Source organism: Bombina bombina, chromosome 12 (genome assembly GCF_027579735.1).
Source record: "Bombina bombina isolate aBomBom1 chromosome 12, aBomBom1.pri, whole genome shotgun sequence".
Taxonomy (NCBI): Eukaryota; Metazoa; Chordata; class Amphibia; order Anura; family Bombinatoridae; genus Bombina; species Bombina bombina.
The window spans coordinates 125,315,801-125,327,869 of record NC_069510.1 but is presented as its reverse complement, the minus strand read 5'-3'; the positions used below and the strand labels follow the sequence as shown (position 1 = coordinate 125,327,869).

At 29.8% G+C, this 12,069-nt stretch overlaps 1 protein-coding gene across 1 annotated transcript in view; it reads right to left on the bottom strand.

Annotated features, from left to right (window-relative positions):
- Positions 1 to 12,069, bottom strand: part of LOC128642702 (uncharacterized) — a 282,968-nt gene that overhangs the window by 160,938 nt on the left and 109,961 nt on the right. Inside the window, exon 12 of the mRNA XM_053695480.1 lies at positions 10,803 to 10,889. Within this exon, the coding sequence (XP_053551455.1) occupies positions 10,803 to 10,889 (87 nt within the window). The remainder of the gene's footprint in view (positions 1 to 10,802; positions 10,890 to 12,069) is intronic.

Below are 12,069 nucleotides of genomic sequence, written 5' to 3'. Positions count from 1 at the left end.
TGATTATGTCTGATCCTACTGTACAGTTAATATACTTATATCTGATCCTACTGTAGAGTTAATGTGATTATATCTGATCCTACTGTACAGTTAATGTGATTATATCTGATCCTACTGTACAGTTAATATGATTATATCTGATCCTACTGTACAGTAAATGTGATTATATCTGATCCTACTGTACAGTTAATGTGATTATATCTGATCCTACTGTACAGTTAATATGATTATATCTGATCCTACTGTACAGTTAATATGATTATATCTGATCCTATTGTACAGTTAATATGATTATATCTGATCTTACTGTACAGTTAATATGATTATATCTCATCCTACTGTACAGTTAATATGATTATATCTGATCCTATTGTACAGTTAATATGATTATATCTGATCTTACTGTACAGTTAATATGATTATATCTCATCCTACTGTACAGTTAATATGATTATATCTGATCCTATTGTACAGTTAATATGATTATATCTGATCCTATTGTACAGTTAATATGATTATATCTGATCTTACTGTACAGTTAATATGATTATATCTGATCCTACTGTACAGTTAATATAATTATATCTGATCTTACTGTACAGTTAATATGATTATATCTGATCTTACTGTGCAGTTAATATAATTATATCTGATCCTACTGTACAGTTAATATGATTATATCTGATCTTACTGTACAGTTAATATAATTATATCTGATCCTACTGTACAGTTAATATGATTATATCTGATCTTACTGTACAGTTAATATGATTATATCTGATCCTACTGTACAGTTAATATGATTATATCTAATCCTACTGTACAGTTAATGTAATTATGTCTGATTCTACTGTACAGTTAATATGATTATATCTGATCCTACTGTACAGTTAATATGATTATATCTGATCCTACTGTACAGTTAATGATTGTATCTGATCATACTGTACAGTTAATATGATTGTCTGATCCTACTGTACAGTTAATGTGATTAGGTCTGATCCTACTGTACAGTTAATATAATTATATCTGATCCTACTGTACAGTTAATATGATTATGTCTGATCTTACTGTACAGTTAATGTGATTATATCTGATCCTACTGTACAGTTAATATGATTATATCTGATCCTACTGTACAGTTAATATGATTGTATCTGATCATACTGTACAGTTAATATGATTGTCTGATCCTACTGTACAGTTAATGTGATTAGGTCTGATCATACTGTACAGTTAATGATTGTCTGATCCTACTGTACAGTTAATGTGATTAGGTCTGATCCTACTGTACAGTTAATATAATTATATCTGATCCTACTGCACAGTTAATATGATTATGTCTGATCTTACTGTACAGTTAATGTGATTATATCTGATCCTACTGTACAGTTAATGTGATTATATCTGATCATACTGTACAGTTAATATGATTATGTCTGATCCTACTGTACAGTTAATATGATTATATCTGATCCTACTGTACAGTTATTATGATTATATCTGATCCTACTGTACAGTTAATATAATTATATCTGATCTCACTGTATAGTTAATATGATTATATCTGATCTTACTGTGCAGTTAATATAATTATATCTGATCCAACTGTACAGTTAATATGATTATATCTGATCTTACTGTACAGTTAATATAATTATATCTGATCCTACTGTACAGTTAATATAATTATATCTGATCCTACTGTACAGTTAATATGATTATATCTAATCCTACTGTACAGTTAATGTAATTATGTCTGATTCTACTGTACAGTTAATATGATTATATCTGATCCTACTGTACAGTTAATATGATTATATCTGATCCTACTGTACAGTTAATGATTGTATCTGATCATACTGTACAGTTAATATGATTGTCTGATCCTACTGTACAGTTAATGTGATTAGGTCTGATCCTACTGTACAGTTAATATAATTATATCTGATCCTACTGTACAGTTAATATGATTATGTCTGATCTTACTGTACAGTTAATGTGATTATATCTGATCCTACTGTACAGTTAATATGATTATATCTGATCCTACTGTACAGTTAATATGATTGTATCTGATCATACTGTACAGTTAATATGATTGTCTGATCCTACTGTACAGTTAATGTGATTAGGTCTGATCATACTGTACAGTTAATGATTGTCTGATCCTACTGTACAGTTAATGTGATTAGGTCTGATCCTACTGTACAGTTAATATAATTATATCTGATCCTACTGTACAGTTAATATGATTATATCTGATCCTACTGTACAGTTATTATGATTATATCTGATCCTACTGTACAGTTAATATAATTATATCTGATCTTACTGTATAGTTAATATGATTATATCTGATCTTACTGTGCAGTTAATATAATTATATCTGATCCAACTGTACAGTTAATATGATTATATCTGATCTTACTGTACAGTTAATATAATTATATCTGATCCTACTGTACAGTTAATATAATTATATCTGATCCTACTGTACAGTTAATATGATTATATCTGATCTTACTGTACAGTTAATATGATTATATCTGATCCTACTGTACAGTTAATATGATTATATCTAATCCTACTGTACAGTTAATGTGATTATGTCTGATTTTACTGTACAGTTAATATGATCATATCTGATCCTACTGTACAGTTAATATGATTATATCTGATCCTACTGTACAGTTAATATGATTGTATCTGATCATACTGTACAGTTAATATGATTGTCTGATCCTACTGTACAGTTAATGTGATTAGGTCTGATCCTACTGTACAGTTAATATAATTATATCTGATCCTACTGTACAGTTAATATGATTGGCTGATCCTACTGTACAGTTAATGTGATTATATCTGATCCTACTGTACAGTTAATATGATTGTCTGATCCTACTGTACAGTTAATGTGATTATATCTGATCCTACTGTACAGTTAATGTGATTAGGTCTGATCCTACTGTACAGTTAATATAATTATATCTGATCCTACTGTACAGTTAATATGATTGGCTGATCCTACTGTACAGTTAATGTGATTATATCTGATCCTACTGTACAGTTAATATGATTGTCTGATCCTACTGTACAGTTAATGTGATTATATCTGATCCTACTGTACAGTTAATATGATTGTCTGATCCTACTGTACAGTTAATGTGATTATATCTGATCCTACTGTACAGTTAATGTGATTATATCTGATCCTACTGTACAGTTAATATGATTATATCTGATCCTACTGTATAGTTAATATGAGTATATCTGATCCTACTGTACAGTTAATATGATTATATCTGATCCTACTGTACAGTTAATGTGATTATATCTGATCCTACTGTACAGTTAATATGATTATATCTGATCCTACTGTACAGTTAATATGATTATGTCTGACCCTACTGTACAGTTAATATGATTATATCTGATCTTACTGTATAGTTAATGTGATTATGTCTGATCCTACTGTACAGTTAATGTGATTATGTCTGATCCTACTGTACAGTTAATATAATTATATCTGATCCTACTGTACAGTTAATATGATTATATCTGATCCTACTGTACAGTTAATGTGATTATATCTGATCCTACTGTACAGTTAATATAATTATATCTGATCCTACTGTACAGTTAATGTGATTATATCTGATCCTACTGTACAGTTAATGTGATTATGTCTGATCCTACTGTACAGTTAATATAATTATGTCTGATCTTACTGTACAGTTAATATGATTATATCTGATCCTACTGTACAGTTAATATGATTATTTCTGATCCTACTGTAAAGTTAATATAATTATGTCTGATCTTACTGTACAGTTAATATGATTATATCTGATCCTACTGTACAGTTAATATAATTATATCTGATCCTACTGTACAGTTAATATGATTATGTCTGATCCTACTGTACAGTTAATATAATTATGTCTGATCCTACTGTACAGTTAATATGATTATATCTGATCCTACTGTACAGTTAATATGATTATGTCTGATCCTAATGTACAGTTAATATGATTATATCTGATCTTACTGTACAGTTAATATAATTATGTCTGATCCTACTGTACAGTTAATATGATTATATCTGATCCTACTGTACAGTTAATGTGATTATGTCTGATCCTACTGTACAGTTAATATGATTATGTCTGATCCTACTGTACAGTTAATATGATTATATCTGATCCTACTGTACAGTTAATATGATTATGTCTGACCCTACTGTACAGTTAATATGATTATATCTGATCTTACTGTATAGTTAATGTGATTATGTCTGATCCTACTGTACAGTTAATGTGATTATGTCTGATCCTACTGTACAGTTAATATAATTATATCTGATCCTACTGTACAGTTAATATGATTATATCTGATCCTACTGTACAGTTAATGTGATTATGTCTGATCCTACTGTACAGTTAATATAATTATGTCTGATCTTACTGTACAGTTAATATGATTATATCTGATCCTACTGTACAGTTAATATGATTATTTCTGATCCTACTGTAAAGTTAATATAATTATGTCTGATCTTACTGTACAGTTAATATGATTATATCTGATCCTACTGTACAGTTAATATAATTATATCTGATCCTACTGTACAGTTAATATGATTATATATGATCTTACTGTACATTTAATATAATTATGTCTGATCCTACTGTACAGTTAATATAATTATGTCTGATCCTACTGTACAGTTAATATGATTATATCTGATCTTACTGTACAGTTAATATGATTATATCTGATCCTACTGTACAGTTAATATGATTATTTCTGATCCTACTGTAAAGTTAATATAATTATGTCTGATCTTACTGTACAGTTAATATGATCATATCTGATCCTACTGTACAGTTAATATGATTATATCTGATCCTACTGTACAGTTAATATGATTGTATCTGATCATACTGTACAGTTAATATGATTGTCTGATCCTACTGTACAGTTAATGTGATTAGGTCTGATCCTACTGTACAGTTAATATAATTATATCTGATCCTACTGTACAGTTAATATGATTGGCTGATCCTACTGTACAGTTAATGTGATTATATCTGATCCTACTGTACAGTTAATATGATTGTCTGATCCTACTGTACAGTTAATGTGATTATATCTGATCCTACTGTACAGTTAATGTGATTAGGTCTGATCCTACTGTACAGTTAATATAATTATATCTGATCCTACTGTACAGTTAATATGATTGGCTGATCCTACTGTACAGTTAATGTGATTATATCTGATCCTACTGTACAGTTAATATGATTGTCTGATCCTACTGTACAGTTAATGTGATTATATCTGATCCTACTGTACAGTTAATATGATTGTCTGATCCTACTGTACAGTTAATGTGATTATATCTGATCCTACTGTACAGTTAATGTGATTATATCTGATCCTACTGTACAGTTAATATGATTATATCTGATCCTACTGTATAGTTAATATGAGTATATCTGATCCTACTGTACAGTTAATATGATTATATCTGATCCTACTGTACAGTTAATGTGATTATATCTGATCCTACTGTACAGTTAATATGATTATATCTGATCCTACTGTACAGTTAATATGATTATGTCTGACCCTACTGTACAGTTAATATGATTATATCTGATCTTACTGTATAGTTAATGTGATTATGTCTGATCCTACTGTACAGTTAATGTGATTATGTCTGATCCTACTGTACAGTTAATATAATTATATCTGATCCTACTGTACAGTTAATATGATTATATCTGATCCTACTGTACAGTTAATGTGATTATATCTGATCCTACTGTACAGTTAATATAATTATATCTGATCCTACTGTACAGTTAATGTGATTATATCTGATCCTACTGTACAGTTAATGTGATTATGTCTGATCCTACTGTACAGTTAATATAATTATGTCTGATCTTACTGTACAGTTAATATGATTATATCTGATCCTACTGTACAGTTAATATGATTATTTCTGATCCTACTGTAAAGTTAATATAATTATGTCTGATCTTACTGTACAGTTAATATGATTATATCTGATCCTACTGTACAGTTAATATAATTATATCTGATCCTACTGTACAGTTAATATGATTATGTCTGATCCTACTGTACAGTTAATATAATTATGTCTGATCCTACTGTACAGTTAATATGATTATATCTGATCCTACTGTACAGTTAATATGATTATGTCTGATCCTAATGTACAGTTAATATGATTATATCTGATCTTACTGTACAGTTAATATAATTATGTCTGATCCTACTGTACAGTTAATATGATTATATCTGATCCTACTGTACAGTTAATGTGATTATGTCTGATCCTACTGTACAGTTAATATGATTATGTCTGATCCTACTGTACAGTTAATATGATTATATCTGATCCTACTGTACAGTTAATATGATTATGTCTGACCCTACTGTACAGTTAATATGATTATATCTGATCTTACTGTATAGTTAATGTGATTATGTCTGATCCTACTGTACAGTTAATGTGATTATGTCTGATCCTACTGTACAGTTAATATAATTATATCTGATCCTACTGTACAGTTAATATGATTATATCTGATCCTACTGTACAGTTAATGTGATTATGTCTGATCCTACTGTACAGTTAATATAATTATGTCTGATCTTACTGTACAGTTAATATGATTATATCTGATCCTACTGTACAGTTAATATGATTATTTCTGATCCTACTGTAAAGTTAATATAATTATGTCTGATCTTACTGTACAGTTAATATGATTATATCTGATCCTACTGTACAGTTAATATAATTATATCTGATCCTACTGTACAGTTAATATGATTATATATGATCTTACTGTACATTTAATATAATTATGTCTGATCCTACTGTACAGTTAATATAATTATGTCTGATCCTACTGTACAGTTAATATGATTATATCTGATCTTACTGTATAGTTAATATAATTATGTCTGATCCTACTGTACAGTTAATATAATTATGTCTGATCCTACTGTACAGTTAATATGATTATATCTGATCCTACTGTACAGTTAATATGATTATGTCTGATCCTAATGTACAGTTAATATGATTATATCTGATCTTACTGTACAGTTAATATAATTATGTCTGATCCTACTGTACAGTTAATATGATTATATCTGATCCTACTGTACAGTTAATATGATTATGTCTGATCCTAATGTACAGTTAATATGATTATATCTGATCTTACTGTACAGTTAATATGATTATATCTGATCCTACTGTACAGTTAATGTGATTATGTCTGATCCTACTGTACAGTTAATATGATTATGTCTGATCCTACTGTACAGTTAATGTGATTATGTCTGATCCTACTGTACAGTTAATATGATTATATCTGATCATACTTTACAGTTAATATGATTATAGCTGATCATACTGTACAGTTAATATAATTATATCTGATCCTACTGTACAGTTAATATGATTATGTCTGATCCTACTGTACAGTTAATGTGATTATATCTGATCCTACTGTACAGTTAATATGATTATATCTCATCCTACTGTACAGTTAATATGATTATGTCTGATCCTACTGTACAGTTAATATGATTATATCTGATCCTACTGTACAGTTAATATGATTATATCTGATCCTACTGTACAGTTAATGTGATTATATCTGATCCTACTGTACAGTTAATGTGATTATATCTGATCCTACTGTACAGTTAATATGATTATAGCTGATCATACTGTACAGTTAATATAATTATATCTGATCCTACTGTACAGTTAATATGATTATGTCTGATCCTACTGTACAGTTAATGTGATTATATCTGATCCTACTGTACAGTTAATATGATTATATCTCATCCTACTGTACAGTTAATATGATTATGTCTGATCCTACTGTACAGTTAATATGATTATATCTGATCCTACTGTACAGTTAATATGATTATATCTGATCCTACTGTACAGTTAATGTGATTATATCTGATCCTACTGTACAGTTAATGTGATTATATCTGATCCTACTGTACAGTTAATATGATTATACCTGATCCTACTGTACAGTTAATATGATTATATCTGATCCTACTGTACAGTTAATATGATTATATCTGATTCTACTGTACAGTTAATATGATTATATCCGATCCTACTGTACAGTTAACGTGATTATATCTGATCCTACTGTACAGTTAATATGATTATGTCTGATTCTACTGTACATTTAATATGATTATATCCGATCTAACTGTACAGTTAATATGATTATATCTGATCCTACTGTACAGTTAATGTGATTATGTCTGATCCTACTGTACAGTTAATATGATTATGTCTGATCCTACTGTACAGTTAATGTGATTATGTCTGATCCTACTGTACAGTTAATATGATTATATCTGATCATACTTTACAGTTAATATGATTATAGCTGATCATACTGTACAGTTAATATAATTATATCTGATCCTACTGTACAGTTAATATGATTATGTCTGATCCTACTGTACAGTTAATGTGATTATATCTGATCCTACTGTACAGTTAATATGATTATATCTGATCCTACTGTACAGTTAATGTGATTATATCTGATCCTACTGTACAGTTAATATAATTATATCTAATCCTACTGTACAGTTAACATGATTATGTCTGATCCTACTGTACAGTTAATATGATTATGTCTGATCCTACTGTACAGTTAATATGATTATATCTGATCATACTGTACAGTTAATGTGATTATATCTGATCCTACTGTACAGTTAATATGATTATATCTGATCCTACTGTACAGTTAATGTGATTATATCTGATCCTACTGTACAGTTAATATGATTATATCTGATCCTACTGTACAGTTAATGTGATTATATCTGATCCTACTGTACAGTTAATATGATTATATCTGATCCTACTGTACAGTTAATCTGATTATATCTGATTCTACTGTACAGTTAATATGATTATATCCGATCCTACTGTACAGTTAATGTGATTATATCTGATCCTACTGTACAGTTAATATGATTATGTCTGATTCTACTGTACATTTAATATGATTATATCCGATCTAACTGTACAGTTAATATGATTATGCCTGATCCTACTGTACAGTTAATGTGATTATATCTGATTCTACTGTACAGTTAATATGATTATGTCTGATTCTACTGTACAGTTAATATGATTATATCTGATTCTACTGTACAGTTAATATGATTATATCCGATCTAACTGTACAGTTAATATGATTATGTCTGATCCTACTGTACAGTTAATGTGATTATATCTGATTCTACTGTACAGTTAATATGATTATATCTGATCCTACTGTACAGTTAATATGATTATATCTGATTCTACTGTACAGTTAATATGATTATGTCTGATTCTACTGTACAGTTAATATGATCATATCTGATCCTACTGTACAGTTAATATAATTATATCTGATCCTACTGTACAGTTAATATGATTATATCTGATCCTACTGTACAGTTAATATAATTATGTCTGATTCTACTGTACAGTTAATATAATTATATCTGATCCTACTGTACAGTTAATATGATTATATCTGATCCTACTGCACAGTTAATATAATTATATCTGTTTCTACTGTACAGTTAACATGATTATATCTGATCCTACTGTACAGTTAATGTGATTATGTCTGATCCTACTGTACAGTTAATATGATTATATCTGATCATACTGTACAGTTAATATGATTATATCTGATCATACTGTATAGTTAATATAATTATATCTGATCCTACTGTACAGTTAATATGATTATGTCTGATCCTACTGTACAGTTAATGTGATTATATCTGATCCTACTGTACAGTTATGATTATATCTGATCCTACTGTACAGTTAATGTGATTATATCTGATCCTACTGTACAGTTAATATAATTATATCTGATCCTACTGTACAGTTAATATGATTATATCTGATCCTACTGTACAGTTAATATGATTATATCTGATTCTACTGTACAGTTAATATGATTATATCCGATCCTACTGTACAGTTAATGTGATTATATCTGATCCTACTGTACAGTTAATATGATTATGTCTGATTCTACTGTACATTTAATATGATTATATCCGATCTAACTGTACAGTTAATATGATTATGCCTGATCCTACTGTACAGTTAATGTGATTATATCTGATTCTACTGTACAGTTAATATGATTATATCTGATCCTACTGTACAGTTAATATGATTATGTCTGATTCTACTGTACAGTTAATATGATTATATCTGATTCTACTGTACAGTTAATATGATTATATCCGATCTAACTGTACAGTTAATATGATTATATCTGATCCTACTGTACAGTTAATATGATTATATCTGATTCTACTGTACAGTTAATATGATTATATCCGATCCTACTGTACAGTTAATGTGATTATATCTGATCCTACTGTACAGTTAATATAATTATATCTGTTTCTACTGTACAGTTAATATGATTATGTCTGATCCTACTGTACAGTTAATGTGATTATATCTGATCCTAATGTACAGTTAATATGATTATATCTGATCCTACTGTACAGTTAATATAATTATATCTGATCCTACTGTATAGGTTAATATGACTGGGTCTAATTATACTGTATTATTACACTTTATTTAACAAACTTTATAAAATAATATGGTCGTTCTGTTTATAATGCACTAACCAGGTCTCGCCACGCTCCTGTGCCAGTATGAGGGTACGTACCTTCACAAAGCAAAACCTGATGAAGTTCTCAAACTGCTTCTTATGTGGTGCGCTGTAGAATGCCGACATTGGTATAGCTGCCAATCGCTATAGGGGCAGAGAGAAAAATCCTCAGTCATAGGAAACAGCAAACGCAGTCATTACTAATAGCCTGATGTTAAAGGAACAGTGTAGTCTAAATATTTCTCCTGTTTAATTTGTTACCCAATGATCCGAAGTGTATGTCATTTTTTTGCAAATATCTCCTCTACTGGGTGTGGGGGGAAATGGCACCGAAAAGTGACTTTACATTGTGATCTATGGGGACTTTATGTTCCCAGTAAATATATATCCCCTTCGCTTCACTAGGTTCTTAGCCGTGTCTCGCCGCATGAGAACGAGGCTCTATTGAGCGCAACGTTTCCATATAATGCGAATATCAAGAAATGTTGCTATATTTCTGAACCAATCGCAGGATTTAATTCCCTGTGATGAACCGATCTCTGACACTTGCTGTGCCACTGAAAGCGATACAACGCTCAAGAAGTTTGCATCCAGCGAGTCACGCACCAGATGGTTAGAACCGCCGCCACAAGTTTTTCAGCGAGCTGACCTCTGTGAGCATCTGCCGGCTCATTTTCACCTTTTCCTCCAGGTGCCATAAAAAATTATGAGATTCATATGTTTTTGAATATAGACACTGTCACATACATGGCTATGATATGAGGGGCCCCTTCTCTCCCGTTTGTTTGTCACATACAGACCGTACCTCTGCACCTGTGGTTCCAATTGGTGCAGCCTCTTAAAGAAAAACTCTACACATACTTGATTTTATATCCCCAATTGGATAAATAAAAATGTTATGAGCATATCCAAATATCATATTGTGTTAGATAATTATTGTTAACATCTATCAACATTATAAGTTTATATAAGCGGTTTATTTCACACCTTCATATGATTCTTAACACAAAATACACATTACATTTTTTAATATATCAATATTACAATTTTTGTTTTCCAATTGACTATTTTTATTGTTGCATTGGAGTAGAGGTTGTGCGCCCCCGAGAAAAAAAGTAATATATTGTTTATATTCCTTTTTTCACCATTTTTTGTTCATACATAAATACATATATATATATATATATATATATATATAGAAGTACAAGTAGAATGAGGCCACTCAGATCACTGAGTAGACACAAGCGATGCTCTGTATGTAGCGCTAGTCAGGAAATAGTAGGGTATTAAAGGCAGCTATACAAGACAAATACTGGATGAGATG